This window comes from Arachis ipaensis, chromosome B08, assembly GCF_000816755.2.
Source record: "Arachis ipaensis cultivar K30076 chromosome B08, Araip1.1, whole genome shotgun sequence".
NCBI lineage: Eukaryota > Viridiplantae > Streptophyta > Magnoliopsida > Fabales > Fabaceae > Arachis > Arachis ipaensis.
The window spans coordinates 5,659,744-5,678,957 of NC_029792.2; the positions used below are offsets into that span (position 1 = coordinate 5,659,744).

Consider the following 19,214-nt stretch of genomic DNA (forward strand, 5'->3'; position numbering starts at 1 on the left):
TTGAAAAAACCCATGAAAAATTCGTAGATAATTAGTGTCGGACAAAATAAATCCGACAGTAAGCAGTTTTCGGCAATGTTTGTACCATAAATCCAAGGATGACGATAAATCCGACGATACTCAGCGTTTTTTTTATAGTAAAATTTTTATCTTAATTTTATTACACAATGCAATTCTTTTTATTAATAACTTAAAAATAATAATAAAATTAAATATAATTAAATATGTTTAATATAAGATTAAAGAAATAAATATTTTTATCTATTAGAATTATGCATAAAGATAAAGTAGATTTTGAATTTAAATTTTTAAATTTGCTTCAAATTAAATAGGATTGAGAAAATAAATAAATTTAATATATAAATAACTAATTTGTAAATAATGTTAATAAATTTTTATCTTGATTTTATTACACATAATAACAATATCATTTTTTTCTTATTTTATTAATTTAAATTTATTTATTTTATATATTTAACATATTAAATTTTAATTTTTAAAAATAAAAATATAAAAATAATTTTTTAAACTCAATAGAAAACGACTGAACAATTGCAGTAGTGTCTATTAAACCGTTAGTATAAATTTATTATATTTCATCACATGTTTTCCTTGGATTTAAGTGATTCCTTTTCAGGTTATACTTTACCATTTATTATTTACATTGTTTAGTGTGTTTAATTTCATTAAACGTCATTATCGATGACTAGGATCAAGCATCAAAATTAAAAATTTTCAACTGACAAATTTTCGAACGACCATTAACGTTATACTAAATTTTTTTTAAAATAAATTAAAAAATTAATTATATAAAATAAATTAGATAATTTATTGATGACCAAGACGTTAATAATGAGCACTAATTGGCGTTAAAGTGGTGCGAAACTTTACCAACAATTATCTATGATATAGTCGTTGATAAAATTAATGTCCGAAAAATATCGTTAAAATTTTAATTGTAACGACAAAATATCCTAATTGCTGACGTTAGGTTGTTGGTAACTCGACCACGTGACACGCTGTCATAACGGCCGTCGTCGGTAACATGCACCTTTGTAATCATGAAAAATATGATTTCATTCTGTCCTCTATTTAATACAACATTTGAAAGGAAAAAATCAAGACTCTCATTCTAATTTTTATATTGATTGAGTTTAAAGATTTTATTTCTACTTTCTTGCATTTACTTGTGTTGTATAATTCATGTTTCAATTTTATCCTTAATGTTTTCGATTTGCATCAATTTTATCCTTATCTTCAAATTTTTTGGTCAAACTATGGTCAACAATATTTTTTTCCAATAACACCCCCCAAACCTTATTATCTTTCATCATCATCAAGAACAACAGCTACCCAACACTTCCGTCGCCATTTGCGCCTCAATTCCGGCCACCGCAAGTGATGTATATCAAATCCTCCTTCTCTCTTCCATGAAGAAGACTCCATTACAAGACCCATCATTCCACCACCGATCCCTAACCATGGCTCCAACCAACAAGAATAATGAAGCACTTGAAATCAAATCCATCAACATTTAAGAAGAAGAAGAAGAAGCAAAATAAAAAATGGGCAACAGCAACATCAACAACAACAAAACACAACAACAGCTCCATGCAACAACAGATCAAAACTCCATAACAAACAAGAGGTACATGTCCTTTCTGATTCTCAATTATTTTCTCCTCTTTGTGGGTACTATATCTTCAAATATGCTCTCAAAGATTTCAACAAAAAGATTTTATCTTTATCGATCTTTGTTGGAATCATATTGGAAATCAACAACCTTCTCTTCTCATGGGGGTTTTGTATCTTTCAGTTTCTAAGTGTTGAAGGTAAGGTCCCATGGAAGTTGTTGGAGTCAAGTCAGAGATGTTCGAGCTTCTTTAGAGCTCCGATGGTGATCGAAATCCCACTGAAAAAGTCACTATAGGACAAGTTGATGAGATGGTGTTGAGATTTGGAGAAGTTCATTGAAATGTCGCCAGGAGGAGACCGTCGGAGAGGAAGTGAGGGATGGGGCTATTCCTGAGTGAGTTTGGGGATAATGATGAAAGAGAAGAGGGTTTGGAGGGTGTTATTGGAAAAAAATAATGTTGACCATAGTTTGACCAAAAAATTTGAAGATAAGGATAAAATTGATGAAAATCGAAAACATTAAGGATAAAATTGAAACAAATTAAAACTTAAGGGTATTTTTGAAACTTTTAATAAACTTTAGGGACAAAAAATATACTTTACCCTTGTTTTAAAAAAGGGGATAAACGACGTCGTTTAATGCCAAAACTCAAAACCCTAATTTTACTCCTCACTCGTCCCTCTCACACCCAACATCTCTCTCAGTCTCTGAAACACTCTCGTCTTCACTCGCACCACCCACAGGCCAATACTCACACGAAGCAGCCAGCAACTCGGCTCAGTCATTCCGTCGCCGGGTCTTGTCATGGTTCGTGTGTCGCCACCTTCTTGGCCTCGTTATCACCGGCTCAGTCAAGCAGAAGTAGAAGCAGCCAGCAACTCGCCCCTGGTTCAGACGTCATCGTCTTCTTGCTTCTTGGCCTCGCCGTCGCTGCCTTTTCGCCGGTCTCGTAGCCGAGTCGCCGTCGTTAGTTGCCTTTCCTTGTTCCCTCTTTTTCAATTTCCCCTTGTCCCTGTCAACCCTAGTTCATAGCTTCTTGCCTTCTTCTTTAACTAATTAATTAATTTGCCATTTTGCTGTAAATCGTCACTGAATTTAAATCATGTTTCTAATAAAATTATACAGTACTGTTAGTCTGTTAATATCATAATTAGAAAAACAGATGGAGTCCTGTAGAATGAAATAAATAATCATTGTCGTCTTAGTTAGTTTGTATGTCAAAAATTTCTGTGAAAATATATTAGTTAGTCTTGTAGAAGAAAGTTAGGCAACATGCCTCTTGGAGTTCAACACTTGAATTTCTGTGAAAATATAGAATTTGGAATTTAAACCAGGAGAGGTAAATGAGGATACCTCTAGTTCTTGTATGACTTGAAATTTGATAATTTTGAAATAAGCATTGCTTTGTTGGAAATCCAGTGAGTTAGTGAGTTTGTTTTATGTAGTGACTTTGAGATTTGTTTCCTGATGTCTTTGGTAAGACTTTGTTTTGATGCTCTTTATTTTTTCTCTACCCATGCTTGGGTATTCTAGGAGCGTACAACTATGGAGAAAAATATTAGTTTTTAAGTTGGACTTGGTTTATGGATTGTGTTATCTCATGAAGAAACAGACACCAACTTTGTGATCACCCATTAGACTTGGTTTTTAGATTGTGTTATCTTTTACTCTCTTGTTTATTTAAGTTGAGAAAGTATTTTGTAATAGTGACTAGTTTATTATTTATTTTTGCATTATTAATTATGTTTAGACTTGGTTTATGGATTGTGTTATCTCATGAAGAAACAGACACCAACTTTGTGATCACCCATTAGACTTGATTTTTAGATTGTGTTATCTTTTACTCTCTTGTTTATTTAAGTTGAGAAAGTATTTTGTAATAGTGACTAGTTTATTATTTATTTTTGCATTATTAATTATGTTTAGAATTGATACTTGATTGTTATTAATGTGTTTGTGAATTTTAGATATAGCATTAACTATTATCTTGTGTATTTTGGCGCAGATATAGAATATGCACACAAACTGTTTACTTGTTTTCCTCAGTGAAAGGAGAAGGAACTTAACTTTTTTTTCATGGATTTTTAATAAATGGTTGTGTGATTCTTCCTCTTTTAGAGTTTCAATTCAATTGTTCTATTTTACTTCAACATTAGCGTATGTTGAATGGTACTATTGATGGTGTAATTATTATTTTATCAAAAGATTGATTAGTTGTTTTTCTTTTGTTTGGGATGATCAAGCATTAGCTTTAATTGTGTTAGCTTCTACCAAGTAGTTAAGTGTTGATATCTCTTTGGCTGTTATTTCTTTTTTTTTTTAGATAATTTTTTTTATTCAATGGACTAGGGTTGACAATGAATTCTTTATGGACAATATATACACCATTTAGCTAAACTATAGAATTTTGATCAATGTGTCTCTCTCAAGCTGCTTGCCTTTTTTATTGATTAATATTGTGCTTATTTGTTGTGTGATGTTGGTTATGTTATGTGTACATTCTTTTCTATTTTTTTTGTAATTTAAGTATTGTTCTATTTTTTCTGGAAATTTCTACAATTTGATAATAATGTAGAAATTACAGCAAAATGGCAAATTAATTAATTAGTTAAAGAAGAAGGCAAGAAGCTGTGAACTAGAGTTGACAGGGACAAGGGAAAATTGAAAAAGAGGGAATAGGGAAAGGCGACTAACCACGGCGACTCGGCTACGAGACCGGCGAGAAGGCAGCGACGGCGAGGCCAAGAAGTAAGAAGACGATGACGTCTGAACCAGGGGCAAGTTGCTGGCTGCTTCTGCTTCTGCTTGACTAAGCCGGCAATAACGAGGCCAAGAAGGTGGCGACACACGAACCACGACGAGACCCGGCGACGGAATGATTGAGCCGAGTTGCTGGCTGCTTCGCGTGGGTATTGGCTTGTGGGTGGTGCGAGTGAAGACGAGAGTGTTTTAGAGCAAGGTTCTGAAAACCGGTTCGAACCGGCCGGTCGAACCGGTTGAACCGTGAACCGACACAAAAAATGAATCGGTCAGATACTAAAACCGCAGATTTTAAAAATCGTCGTTGAACCGTTGAACCGGCCAGGAACCGGTCGGTCGAACCGAACCGTGACCCGGCCGGTTTTTTGAATTTTGCTGAAACGCTGTCGTTTTTGTGTGGTGGAGCCCTGAACCCTAACTTCGTCTCTTACCAAAACGCGTTCTTTGCCTCTCTCACACTTAGCCACTGTCCAGAGCTTCTCTCATCGAACTCCTGCTCTTCCCTCACTCCCTCACTTCCGTCCAACCACCGCCTGCTACCGTCGCCGTCGCAACTTCCAACTTTGAACAGCCACCGCTTGCTCCCTCACTTCCCTTCCTTCGTGCAGCAAACATTGCAAACTTCCTTCCCTCCATCGCGCAGCCACCGTTCGATCGTCGAAGCCTCCATCGCGCAGCCACTGTCCCGCCGCGCCAGCTCTGTTCCACCGCGCTCCTGTCCCTTCAGCGGCGTCTGCTCTGTTCCATCGCGCGGCCCTTTCCTCGAAGGTATTTTTTATTTTTGTAACTGTAATTGTGGTTTTAGTTTGTTGGTTAATCAGTTAATCTGTGATTTGTTTCTGATGTTCTTGATTTCAACCTTGCTACTATTAATTTTTTTTTTTATTGTGTATCACTATGCAAATTATCTATGAGATTAATGGGTTGCTAAGCCTGTAATATTGATATTGGAAACATTGCAAACATTGAAAACATTGCTGATGGGCAATATCATGTGCAAACATTGTATGAACCGATCGGTGTTGCTGGTCAGATTATTCCCTGGAATTTCCCTCTTCTCATGTTTGCTTGGAATGTTAGTGGCTCTGGTTACTGGCTCTTCTTTTTAATTTTGCTCTGGTTACTGGTTCTGTTTAATTTCTGGATACTTGGTTCTTCTTCCTTTTAATTTATGAAAATTTTGTTCAAAATTTCATTTTAATATTTTGTGATTTTTTGTAATTGCTCTGGTTACTGGCTCTGTTTCATAATGTACCAATCTTAGTGTAATTGTTGTTTTGTAATTGCTGGTTGCTGGTTGCTGTCATGTACCACCATTCTGTTTCTGGTCAACCATTTCCGTTGCATTTCAAAGCTCCAGCTCCCTCTCCCTGTTCTGTTCGAATTTCAGAACATGCTCCAGCCTAAGGTAATTTATTTTCCTTTACTTGTTCTTTCTTGTATTAATTATTCAGTTATTATTTTATTTAATTGTTGTTTTTAATGATTAGTATGTTGTTCAAGTTTTTGTTTTCTTGTTGGTTTGCTGTATTTTAAAGCTTTAGTTGTTCTTGTTATTTTGATTTTCAATTCTAATTGATCTTATTAACTTGTTAATTTGATAAATTAATGTTTTAGTGCTGTTCTTAACTTTTAAATTTTAGATTGTTAAGTTGTTATGTTGTTCTTGACCTTTTGATAATTTGTTAATTTTATAAATTGTTAAGTATATAAATTGTTCATGATGTTGATCTGAATTAATTGTTCTTGTTATTAGAAAGAGAATGGAATTGAGGTATATCAATCTACAGGTAGCTATAAATTGAAAAGAGGACACTCACTGGGCAGAGCTCCTTTGTTACTTCATTAAATGTTTTTTTGGGTTTCTGATGCAATACTTGAGATTAAGAATTGAATGGAAGATGAGCAATATTGACTTTCTTTTTGTTTGATTGTTTGAATATGAATTTAAGATTCTGTAAAACTGACTTTTACTAGGAATCCTACAACTTGCTCAATGTGTTTCAGTTCCTCCCAGGCTGAATCCTACAACTTGCTCAATATGTTTCAGTTCCTCCCAGGCTGAGCCAACATACTGTGCATGACATGATAGATTCAGGTTATGATATAAATATGGAATAGAAGGAATGATCTCAAATGGTTGATTGGTGCTCACCTCATGAGTGGCCTCAATACACCATCTCTCTAATTCACCCAATCCTACCTTTACATACTCTCTATTGCTGAATGAACAACACTCAAAATGTTAGTATTCTCTATGCAGCAAATTGACATGTAATATGAATATGGTGAATAATTGAATGGTTTGTGATTGATTATTTATTTTTTTTGTTATTTGACTTTTGTGTTTGTATTTGGATGAGATTATAATATTGTGGTTGATTGAAATAATTTTAATTTAGATAATATTTCCAAAGCAAACATTTATAGGATGAAGAAAGAATTTTGGTTTTTCTTAGCAAACTTTGAAAGCAAAAGCTTCAATTCATTAAAATATTTAAGTTTGTACTATCTAAAGATCTTAAGATTGTGGTTGAAGATATTTTAAAGTTTATACTAGACTATAATTATGTTTTAAAGTGTTTATTTATAATTTATTTATTATTTTAATATAAACCGATTTTTTTGGTTGGACCATGTTAGACCGGTTGGACCACTAAACCAGTGAACCAGTGATTAAAGCGGTTCGATGACCGGTTCGGTTTTCAGAACCTTGTTTTAGAGGCTAAGAGGGATGTTGAGTGTGAGAGGGACGAGTGAGGAGTAAAATTAGAGTTTGGAGTTTTGGCATTAAACGACGTCGTTTATCCCCTTTTTCAAAACAATTAAGCATCCCCGGCTGGAACAACCCCTCTTTAGACGGGAAAACTAGTTTTATTCTCGATGCCTCGCAATGTTCTGAAAACCGGACTGGACCGGTCGGTTCAACCGGATTAATTGGAAACCGATCATCTAGCTGGTCCGGTCCATCTCCAAAATTGTCCTGAAAAAAAACGGTGAAAAATCGGTCAAATCGATAGTTAACTGTTGAACCGACTGAACCAGTTGGGTTTTTGTAAGGACCGGTTTTTTCAAAATCCACCAAACGGCGTCGTTTTGACACTGAGGGAAAAAAAGAAAAGAAAAATTGAAGCTGATCTGAAAACCGTATCAGACCGGCCTGTTCGATTAGTCTAACCAAAGTTGTGAAAATCGGACCGGACCGGCCGGTTTGACCGGTTTAACCGCGAACCGATGCTACAAACGATCCGGTCCTCATCTGAAAATCGTGCAAAGAAGAACCGCTCAAGAACCAGCGAACCGGCCAAAAACCGGCCGGTTGGACTGAATCGTTGACCGGCCAGTTCCATTCATTCATGATTCATCTGAATCATCTCCAATGGAGAACCCTAGCCGCCCTGAACCATAGCCCCCCTGTCGCCATCCTTCGTCCCCTGGTGTCGCCATCCTCAGCCCCAGTAACCCTCCAATCTCCATCGTCGCGTGGTTCCTGCCCAGTAGCCCTCCATCTCCATCGTCTTCATCTTCTCAACACCAGCGCGCAGTAGCCCTCTCATCGCACGGTCCTCAACAGTCAACACCGGTAGCCCTCCATCGACCCCAGGTGAGTGACTCGTCCTCTGCTCATCTTCTTTGTCCTTCGCCTCTGCTCATGTTCTTCCATCGACCCCGGTAGAAACATGCATGAAATTGATACTCTGTGAACTTCCTCTGTGAACTGAACTTAGATTTCTGTTTAATTTTCTGTGAACTTCATCTGTGAACTGTTCAATTTCTGTGAACTTGCTCTGTGAACTTCCTCTGCTCAGTGCTCATCTTCTTCCTTCTTCGTTCCTCTGCTCAATTTCTGTTTGTTGGTTAGCATAAAAAATTAATAATCTGAAAATTAACTGGATGTGGCTGGTCTTCTATTTTGCAGCTCAATTCCTGTTTGTTGCACAATTTCTATTTGTTGGTCAATTTGTGTTTGGTCCTCGGCTCAATTTTTGTTTGCTGCTGAGCATAAGAAATAAAAAATCTGAAAATTAAGCTGGCTGGTCTTCTATTTTGCAGCTCAACTTCCTCTGTGAGCTGAACTTAGATTTCTGTTTAATTTTCTGGAACTTCATCTGTGAACTGTTCAATTTATATGAACTTGCTCTGTGAACTGTTCAATTTCTGGAACTTCATCTGTGAACTGTTCAATTTCTGTTTATGTTCATTGTGTTGTGTTGTGTTGTGGGCTTGTGGCTGTTTTTACTTGTTAATTTGTTACTCGGTTTTAGTGTGACTGTTTTCTAATTGCTCAATGGCTCGATTGCTCTGTTAGTTTACTGATGGCTCTGTTAGTTTGTTACTCTGGTTTACTAGTTGCTGATGGCTCCTAATTTTTTTGTTCAAATTTGCTAATGGCTTTGTTTTGTAGTTGCTGGTTTTACTGGTTTTGTAGTTGCAAATTGTTAACAAGTCCGTCCAGTTATGCATCTCAACAAGAAAGGACTTAAGTAGTAGTAGTAGTAATAATAGTAGGAATTAAGATATTGATTACAGAATCTGTAATTGATTTGCTGAAGTATCAGAGGAAATTCTTGTGATCTCAATGGTATTAGGTATAGAAATAGCAGAGAAATAGAGATATCATAGAACATAGAGGGTATTATTCCTCCTTGCCCAAACCTCAGACTCTTTCTCCATGATTTTTTATGCATTCTCTCTGCTTTTCTCACATTTATCTCCACTCCCTCATAACTGAATTTTTCCTTCACCCTACTTATGTTGCCATGTTGGTTCTGTGTGCATAGATGATGTTATATGTTCTAGACCTTGCTGACCAATGTAATTTAGTTCCTTGTATCATGTACAAATTGACCTGCTTCCATTTGAACAATTGAACACCAAAGTAAAGTGGTACTGGCAATTACTTAATTTTAGTGTAATGTTGTCTTGTTTATTTATTTGATCCATCTGTACCAATTATTACAGGAATACAGGCAGTATTATTTGGTAGCATCTGTTGCTTTCCAGGAATCATTCCGAATTGTTTGTAACTTTTGATATAATGCTTGGTTTTCAATGTTCAAAGAATCTTTAATTTTTATTATCATGGTGCCTTTTTTTTTTCTTATGTATTTTATAACTAAAAGGACTACCCGATAATTTAAATCCCCAGCCAAATTATTCGACTACACAAGTTAAACCAAAAGTTAAATTTAGATTATATGTTGACATTTAATATTTGATATTTTTTTATACTATTTAACTTGAGTTTGTATATTAATAAGATTATATGAATTTGATTGATGGCATTTAATGTAGTTTTTTAAATTTGAAAATTATTTTAATATTTATATTATACTATAATTATATTTTAGGATGTTTATTTATAATTTATTTATTATTTTATTTTAAAACGGTTTTTCTGGTTGAATCACTGGTTAGACCAGTGAACCAATGAACCAATAATTAGAACGGTTTGATGATCGGTCCGGTTTTTCAAACCTTTGAGTCTAACTGTGAATCGGCAGCAATCACGGTCCGATTTGCCCCCTAAAACCGTTTCTCTAAAAATCGGAGGAGAACCGTCGAACCAGTCGGTTTCCAGCCGGTTGAACCGGACAGGGAACGATCTGTTTAAAAGAAACGGCGTCGTTTTTTATTTGCTTACTTTCTCTTGGTTCTGCTCCGTTTCTTTCTCCCTTTCTCCCTCCCTTTCTTTCATTGACATAAACTCAGCCAAAAAACCCTAGCACTGTAAGCCTACACCAACGCCGCCTCAAGGAGTGGCATACTGCCGCCGTCCGTCCGTCCGTCCGTCTATCTAGCTTCCCTCGTGCTCCAAGTCTTCAACCCCCGTTCGCTGTCACCGATCGCAGCTGCTTCCTCGAGCTCGGCGTCCGTCGTCTTCGTTCGCGTTCTTCGCCGTTCAAGTTTGCTCGGCGTTCACCGTTCGCGTTCACTCGCCGTTCACCGTTCGCGTTCACTCGCCGTTCACCGTTCGGGTTCGCGTTCGTCTGGAAGTCACGTTGCCCTGCTTCAAACTCTGCAACCAACCCGCGCGCTCCACCTAGCCGTCGAACTGCTCTCTTTTGTTGCCGCCGTGAGTTCCCTAAACCCACCACCAGACAATACACTCACACAACACCAATAATCTGCTTCAAACTCTGCAACTTCTTATTTCTATTACAATAAGTAACTATTTGATTTGGCAGTGGTTTGGATTTTTTTCATAGACTGAATTAAAGTATACAATAGTTATGTTCTCTTCTCTATCACATTGATACTAAGCTTTGAATTCTCTTATTTCGTTTCAAGTTTACCGCACTCAACATGTTTGATGAAATGCTTTAACCATATTTCCGGTTGGTTTTATCATTTCTAGCTTTTAGAAACTTAGTAAGTTGATTGCACGTGAAATTAGAATAATTGGATCTTAGTAATTAGGAAATTTTAGCTGCACAAATAGCACCTTTGTAGAAAACATATTAGCATGATGATTCCACTTGCATTAGTGTTCTTCTGGTAAATTTTAACTGTTAGTGTGAACTTGTTAATTTGCTAATTGTTCTGGTGTTGTTGTTCTGTTGTTCTTCTGTTATTTTTATTTATTTATTTTTGTTGTGATTTTCTGTTCTTGAACTTGTTAAGTTGATAATTTGCTAAATTGTTGGGCTGCTGTTGTTTTAATTTGCTAAATTGTTAGGTTTCTGTGATTTAATTTGTTGGATTTTCTATTTAGGTCTTGTTCTTGTTTATTTGCTAAATTGTTGTTGTGTATTTATTGTTATCTTTGAGATTCTTGCTGGATATTGGTGATCATTGATTTATTATATGCTTCATGTTTTCATTGTTTTCTTCTTCTGAAGGAAAAAAATTTCTGTTTTCATTGTTTTGTTGATTGTTTGCTTTGTTTCAGAAATTAATTTTTTGTGATCAATGCTCAAACTCTAAATGCTGTTCTGTTGGTTTTGCAGTGTTTGTTTTGTTTCAGAAATCAATTTTTTGTTATCAATGCTCAAACACTGAATGTTGTTCTTCTGTTTTTGTTTTGTTTCATAAATAAGTGATAGCACCCCACCCCACCCCTTTCTCTGTCTCTCTCTCACACCAGCAGAAAACCCTAATCCCACCCAATCCTCTCTTCTCTTCGAATTCGAAGAACAGCCACCACCCACCATCCCACTTCTAAGCTCAAACCCATCACCGGACCCTTCTCTCCCTTCTCTCTCTGTCGCTCTCTCTGTCCGAGCTCTCTCTGTCGCCGTGGGTCGTCGCCACTTTGCTGCTCTTGCCGTGGGTCGTCGCCGCTTCTTTGCTCCTCGCCCTGGGTTGTCGCCGCTTCTCCCCTCGTCATTTCTGCTTCTCCCCTCCTCGCTGGCGTCGTTTCTGCTTCTATGCTCCAAACTGTGTCTCACTGTCGTTGTTTCTCTTCGCGTGGAGTCTCGCAGTCAAAGCGACTACCTTTCGTCGTGTCTCAAGTCTCTAGTCTCTGCTTCAACCCTCTCAGGTCTCAGGTCTCAGGTCTCAAGTCTCTTCTTCTCTGCTTCAAGCCTTCAAGCCTCTCAGGTCTCAAGTCTCAGTCTCTAACTCTCCCTGTTTCTATCTCCCTGACTCTATCCCTCTGAAATTTGAAATTTATTCTGATCATGCATATGATGTATATTGATTATTCTGCTGAATTTTGAGATATTAATGTTTTGAATTTTTATTTGAATTCAGTCCGTTCAAATTGAATTAATTCTGCTGAGATTGAGTTATAAATTCAATTGTTTAATTTATTAATTCGGCTGAGATTGGTTTTTAAATTCAATCTGTTGTATTTGTTTTGGTGAATTGTTGTTTTGCTGTTATTGATTCAAAATAAAAACATTGCCACAACTCTGTATTGAATTTACTATATGGCTTCATATGATTTGGTTGAATTATGCTTGTGATTCTTAGGTTGGATACATGTTTTGGATGTCTTGGAGAATGCTTGATTGACTAACAGAAATTTACATATGGGAGAGTTAATTTTTTAATAAATTTTATTATATATTTAATTAAACCGGTTCAACCACGGTTCAATTCCGGTTGAACCATTGAACCATTGAACCAGTTACTTAACCGGTTCAATGACTGGTCCGGTTCTCGCAACCTTGGTTGTAACTTCAAGACCTTCAAGTGAATGAATGGAATAATTAAAATGTGGTTGGAAAATTCAAATGGAAACTATGAAAACCTTTGTTTTTGCTTTGTCATTGCTGAACTTGAGTTTAAATCAAGAACTATGTTTTTATTTGTTGAACTTTGAATTTTGTTAGTTATTGTGTTGTATGATTGCAGTTTATGAAATTTAACGTTGTTACTTCTCATATATTGGTATTTTTTTTTTCATTTTATTGGCTGAAAATAGCATAAAAACAGGTTTTTAGTACATCAAATATGATTTGGACATGTTAGGATTTTAAACTAGTTTTAAAAACCAAAAAATCCGAACCAAACCAATCCAATTAAATTCGGTACGATAGGATCAGATGGTTTTTCCTATCAAAACCGAGCCAATTCGCATCACAAATACCCCTGGTTCCTGCCATCTGCTCCAATCTGCTATTTCCGCTGTCTCTCTAAGCTGTTTTCGATTAGTCTTATACATCTCCACACTTCAATTTCAGATCCCCAACAACCGTCGCAAAATGACTCGCCAAGGAGCTTATAAAGAAAGCGATGACATGCTCATTGATGAACCAAAACTGCCTCAGCAAGGCCAAATCGCGGCCCTTCCTAATGAGTTCAACCCCAGTTATCTGAAAATATATTACAGTAACTTAATTTCTCTTCCTATTTCATTATTCCTAAAATTTCATAATAATTATATAATTATGCTTATTCATTGATATTTTGGACCTCAGGTAAGCTGTTTCCTCATGCTGATTTATATAGATGGATGTCATACGGCAACGGTAAGCTTAAATTCCATTCTACCAGTCTACTGTCATAATCTTTTCTTTTAATCTTTTTTATATTTTTGTTTTTGTATTTGTAGATGGGAAGCATCCTGCTTGTGATTCATCTTACTTGGGACGAAGGGAATTCTCGTACACCCTAGATAACGATATATTTGTGCGCTACAATACCTTCAATAGTGCCACCGAACTTGAAAACTCCATCAAAGACAAGTGCCCGTTAAAGATAGATATTGGACCCATCTACAACCTCAACGTAAGATATGAAAGCTTGTTTCTTTTAATTCTCTCTTAATCCTGAAGGATATTGATGCATATATTTTTGAATTCACTAAATAGTCTGTGTTAAGATTCATGGTTATTCAGTGGAAATAATAGAGTAACTACTAACTAGACAAAAGAGAGAAAGATGATATTACTGATTGTGTGAATTGTTGGGTGTTGTGACCAGAGAAATAAGCAACATATAGGGGAGTAATAAATATAGCACACCAACTCATAAATACCCCACCTAAAATCTGTAATGTAGGATACTTTTGGAAGAATTCTGATGTCTATTTTAAATGTATTACAGCCTGCACATAGGAATGCTTATGCTGGAGATAATGTTCTCACTCCGGTTGAGAGGGAGCTGATTTTTGATATAGTAAGAAGCTCTTCAAATTAAAATGTACTTGTGAGTTTTTCTACTTCTTTGTGGGATTCTTAACATTTGTTGGTTAATTATCATGTGTAGGATATGTCAGATTATGATGATGTTAGATACTGCTGCTCAGGTGCTGATGTTTGTCTCAATTGCTGGCCATTAATGACTGTAGCTGTCAAAGTAATAGATACTTCCTTAAGAGGTAATTTTGTGCATTTTATACATACTGTGAAAGACTGAAAGCTAGCGTAGAATTTGTGATTTATACATTGTTTGAAATGAAAGTGCGAGACTAAAGTTGTCTCTTTGGCCTTTACTAACATTTACTTGTGTATACTACTATTGTATATCCCTCTATTGTCTATGCACCATTCTTTGTGCTGTCAGATAGGGGTGTTCAAGACCCAGCTCGACCTGAAACCCGGCCCAGACCCGAGGCATATTTTGTTGGGTTTGCTTTTTTTTACCCAGTGCTATATTAGGGCCGGTTCCAGGTCTAACTAAACTCGGCCTGGCCTGGCCGATGTGCACCCCTACTGTCAGATAGTTATTTGGAAGTAATGTCTTCTGATGCACTCAAGCTTAATTATTGTGTTGATTTATTCTTTCAGATGACTTTGGGTTTAGACATATTCTCTGGGTATATAGTGGTCGGCGTGGTGTACATTGTTGGGTCTGTGATAGAAAGGCAAGACGGTGAGGCCATGAGACACTATATAGTTAAAACTTGTTTTTGGTTTGGTTTGGCTACTAAGGGCCATAAACATATTTTCAAATGTTACCATTACACTTACAGGTTGTCTAATGAGCAGAGAGCAGCAGTTGCGGACTATTTTCGTGTCTACAAGGTATGATAGTTTTGTACTAATAATCTAGTTTACGAGTCATGTATTAAGTATATCTTTGATTTATATTCTTTCCAGGGAAATGAAAATAACTATAAGAAGGTTTCCTTGATGGGTCAAGTTCTGCATCCCTTTCTGGCGTAAGTTCGATAGTGAATAACTGACCTTCCTAGCTAAATCCATAATTCAATGTCCTGAATAACATTTCATATCTGTAGGAGATCATATACTGAAGTTCTCAAGGAATATTTTGAGACAAAACTGCTTACAAGTCAAAATTTACTTTCTAGCGAGGAGAGATATGAAAAGATCCTAGAGATGATTCCTGATCAATGTATTTTTCTCCTATCACTGTATGATGATGCTTGTGGATTTCCTGCTATCATCTGGCATATAATGAGTAAATTGTATTTGCAGCTATTGCTTCTGAACTTCGAGGAAAGTGGCAAGAAAGTAGGCGGTCTTCTAGTGCAAAAGAAGACATTAATATTGTTCGATGGGAGCAGCTTAAACAGTTGCTGCAAAAACATAAGGTATGGAAGTCTCATTTGTATTGAGGCATGCTGTTTTTTTGGGAGCAATTGGTTAATGGCATCAAATATGTGCAGCTATGACTTTCTTGAGTAATTAGATGCTTCATTGTACAAACTAGATACTGATATTTTTATTGTTGTTGTTGTTTTCCTTTGCGTTTCCATAGGCACAAGGGGTGCGTAGGTGTGTTGAAGAGATTGTGTTCACCTATACATATCCTAGGCTTGATATGGAGGTTCGTCTAATATTTGGCATTCTTTCCCCATGTATTCTTGTTGATGGTTTTCATATTGGCTTCGAACTTATGCATTCATATTTATTCCTCAGTCCTCATAACACAATTTTCTTTACTTATTTGGCTGGACGTATTTATATTTTAGGTTTCTAAACATATGAACCATTTGCTCAAAGCACCCTTCTGTGTGCACCCAAAAACAGGTATGTTTTCCATATCAACTTTTTCTTGATAGCAAGTTGTTGATTTAAGTGTCTATTGACTCTTAAGTCATATTTTTGTTTTTAATTTGTAATTGCTATAAGAATATTAAAAGAGAAAATTTATCCTCCTTTGTTTCGGGTTAGATAGTGCATCGTCCCTATGAAAATAGGGATAAGTGTGTTAGTTAGTTAGGGCTTATAACATGCCATGGCTATTTCTTCCTTGTAGGCCGTGTTTGTGTCCCCATCAACCCAAATAATTGTGAAGAATTTGATCCCACGACGGTGCCAACCCTTATCCAGGTACAACTACAATGACTATCTTCTTACTTAACTAAAATATGCACACTATAATGGTTATCTTCATCCTTCTGGAAAGGAGGGTTGGATTTATTTTGCCAACTATTTGCCAAACTTGAAATATGAGGAGTATTCTATAAATAGTTGAATACTTGGGAATTGCTGCACTTTAATGTTGTCTCTTCTGGTCCCACCCTTTACTAATGCAATTTACCATGTGGAAGTGGTTGAACTGAAAAAAATGCTTGAACTTATTCACATTACTGATTACTCCATTTGGATGATGTATGTTTAATATTTGTGAAAATTTTAAAATTGCAGCTTTTGGAAGAGCTGAATAGGGAGGGCTTGAGGTCTGATGTTGAAGGAGGTTTGTTTGATACTCTGACAATACTTAGGTTTCTTTCTGGTAGAATTTTTGCATGTCATGGCAATAATTAGTTTTCCATGCATATAATTATTGTTCTATTTTTACATCTTGTTCAAGAATCAAGATTTTCCCAACTAATGGCTTTCGTCACCTTGACTTATGGCAGAATGGAATAAAACTTCACTTGCAAATGCCATCAAGCTCTTTAGGTCATCCTTCCTTCAGCCATTACTGAAAATTTGCAAGGTTTGAATCAGTTCTTCATTCTCTATTAAGTATTACCTATTTCTAGCTTGACAACAATGTGGCACGTTTTAAAATGCTTTTGGAATGTCTGCAAAAATGAGAGAGGAAACGCAAGTTGCATTTTGTTTCTTGTGCATTGCTAACTGTGAAATAATATTCAGGAGGAAATGGAAAGCTCCTATAATGCGAAACTACAGCAGTCGAAGAATCTCCTTAGTTGGTAGTCTCACTTCCATGATTGGCCATGTTCCTTTTGGAAGCCCATTTGAATTTAAATGGGGGTCAAGTCATTCTTGAGAACATGTAAGCTATAACACAAGCATTGATAAATTATGTATAGTCGTTGAATTTCGATATTATTATTTTAGGCTTCATCGGATAGGAGTTAGTATGGGATTGTATTTGGATGCTTCATCATAAGGACGTATGAAAGGGAAGGGAGATTCTGGGTTTCAGGTCTATGTAATGTAATGCATAACTCAATTACAAGTTATAACATAGATGCGTGCATGAGATACTAGTTCCATTTACAAGTTATAACTTATAACACAGATGCTTACATGAACTACTAGTTTCTTTTTCACCATAGTATATGACCTGTAAATGGGTCCTAGACATGCTTTACTATCATCTTAAACTCGAATGAATGATTTATGATGTAGGATTTTGGAAGAATGCGCCATATGCCATATGGATTATTATTTTTGTATAGACATTTAACCTAATTTATATGTGGGAAGTGTTGGATTAAAGACCACACTAATTGCAACAGAAAATAGCTGCTAAAAAAATTTATAAAAATTTTAGATATTAAAAATTGGGATTTTTTTATTTAAATTAGGAAAAACAACCATTTGTATCCATGAACTTTACGAACGCCGACAAAAGTACCCATTAAAAAAGGAAACTAACGAAACTAACGTTGTATCCATCAAAGATGGATTCCGTACAATAAAAGTACCCAAATTATGAATTTATGTTGATTTTTTAATAAAATTTTAAAATTACCTTCATCCTTTATCTTCAACCCCTCCTCTCTTCTTTTCCAAATCTCAAAACACCTCCATTGCCATTACTTTAACCACCTTCTATTCTCTACTACTCTATTAACCACTACTGTCGCCATTTTTTCACGCTGACAATGACAAAGACAACAACAAGGCAACCAGGCAATCCATCCGTTCCCACGCAACGCTAGATGGAGAAGCTCCGGAAGTGAGACTGAACTGAGATCCAGTGCGCAAGGTCTTGTGGTGCGATTCAACTCCTCCTAGGTCCACTTCAAGCTCATGGACTCCATGGAAAAAGGTACTATATTTACAACAGTACACATTACAAATTTATTATATAATTAACGAAGTTGAACTTTCTCATTCTCCCAAATCACCACCATCATGTGCAAGATTCCTGTGTTACTCACATGCGACCCCACCAAAGCAATCTTGCCAAAGTTTCAATTTTTAGCATCCAAAGGTGCTTCTCCTTCTGACATTGTATTGAAAGTGATGGAGAAAGGGTGGTGATGGTAATGGCGGTAATAGAGTGTTGATAGGATTTGAGATTGAAAAAGTGATGATGAGAAGTAAAATTAAATGTTAGAGTGAAGTTGTTGTTTATGGCTGTGACAGTGGAGAAGGAGGAAGATGAGGCTGACGGTTGGTGACGGTGGCGGTGATGATGGTATTGGTGAAGGAGGTGGTAAAATTGATGAAAAGAATAAAGAGAGGGTTGAAATTTGCTGAAAGGGGTATTGAGATTAGGGTTAGAAAAATAGTAATTTTGGATTTTTAGGTATTGAGATTAGGGTTTTTAGGCAATGAAAGTGTTTGAGGTTTGAGAAAGAAGAGAGGAGGCGTTGAAGATAATGGTGAGGGGTAATTCTGTAATTTTATTAAAAAGTCAATATAAATTTAGGATTTGGATACTTTTGTCGTACGGAATCCATCTTTGATGGATACAACATTAGTTTCCTTCTTTAATGGGTACTTTTGTCAGCATTCGTAAAGTTCATGGGTACAAATGGTTGTTTTTCTTTTAAATTAAATATAGTATTTACGAAAATAAATAAATGTTGAAGTAATTACAAAAATACATTCTCAGTCACATTTCGAATAGAGGGTCTTTATTGAAAATGACCACATCTTAGATGCACAGACCCTATTTTGTGATAGAGTTTTTACGGGTCATATATCTCAGATACAACTGTACTTGCAACGCTATTTTCACTATAAATTTTTAATCAGCAAATTTCCGCCCGTCAGGGTCGGTGCATTCGAGATATGCGCGATTGTGTATATAAGTCACAGCATCCGGGAAGAACGTGGATTATAACAATTTTTTTCCAGTTTTGTGAGCTTTTGGACGTGGGAAATCGAGTTCCTTGACAACATATGACCCCCCGATAATATTTTCGCGAAGGAGACATCAATAGATTGAATAATATTTAGCACGTAGCTGGAGCATTGGACTTTGAGGTTGGTAGTTTAACATTTTTTTATTGTTAGTAATGAGGCAAGCA

The 19,214-nt window shown here is 36.1% G+C and overlaps 1 protein-coding gene across 8 annotated transcripts; it reads left to right on the plus strand.

Annotated features, from left to right (window-relative positions):
- On the plus strand, positions 4,832-17,276 carry LOC107612946 (DNA primase small subunit). Of its 8 annotated transcripts, none has more exons than XM_021108694.1 (19): positions 4,832-5,164; positions 5,430-5,471; positions 5,661-5,804; positions 13,027-13,174; positions 13,264-13,314; positions 13,398-13,573; positions 13,892-13,963; positions 14,054-14,165; positions 14,575-14,659; positions 14,760-14,811; positions 14,887-14,948; positions 15,027-15,142; positions 15,226-15,341; positions 15,509-15,577; positions 15,723-15,780; positions 16,010-16,083; positions 16,402-16,489; positions 16,617-16,696; positions 16,858-17,261. In XM_021108694.1, the coding sequence occupies exons 2-19, from the start codon at positions 5,457-5,459 to the stop codon at positions 16,918-16,920; spliced, it is 1,581 nt and encodes a 526-aa protein (XP_020964353.1). In that variant the 5' UTR covers positions 4,832-5,164; positions 5,430-5,456; the 3' UTR covers positions 16,921-17,261. The 8 variants fall into 8 exon arrangements, with proteins under 8 accessions (XP_020964353.1, XP_020964354.1, XP_020964355.1 ...); XM_021108695.1 differs by having other exon boundaries at positions 4,836-5,164; positions 5,426-5,470; positions 5,693-5,804; XM_021108696.1 differs by having other exon boundaries at positions 4,836-5,164; positions 5,430-5,470; positions 5,693-5,804.

Bases quoted from the DNA above. Each gene is read 5' to 3' on its own strand.
- LOC107612946 (XM_021108694.1), top strand. The intron at 16,490-16,616 runs GTAGAATTTTTG...GACTTATGGCAG, and splicing joins AATACTTAGGTTTCTTTCTG to AATGGAATAAAACTTCACTT. The intron at 16,697-16,857 runs GTTTGAATCAGT...AATAATATTCAG, and splicing joins CATTACTGAAAATTTGCAAG to GAGGAAATGGAAAGCTCCTA.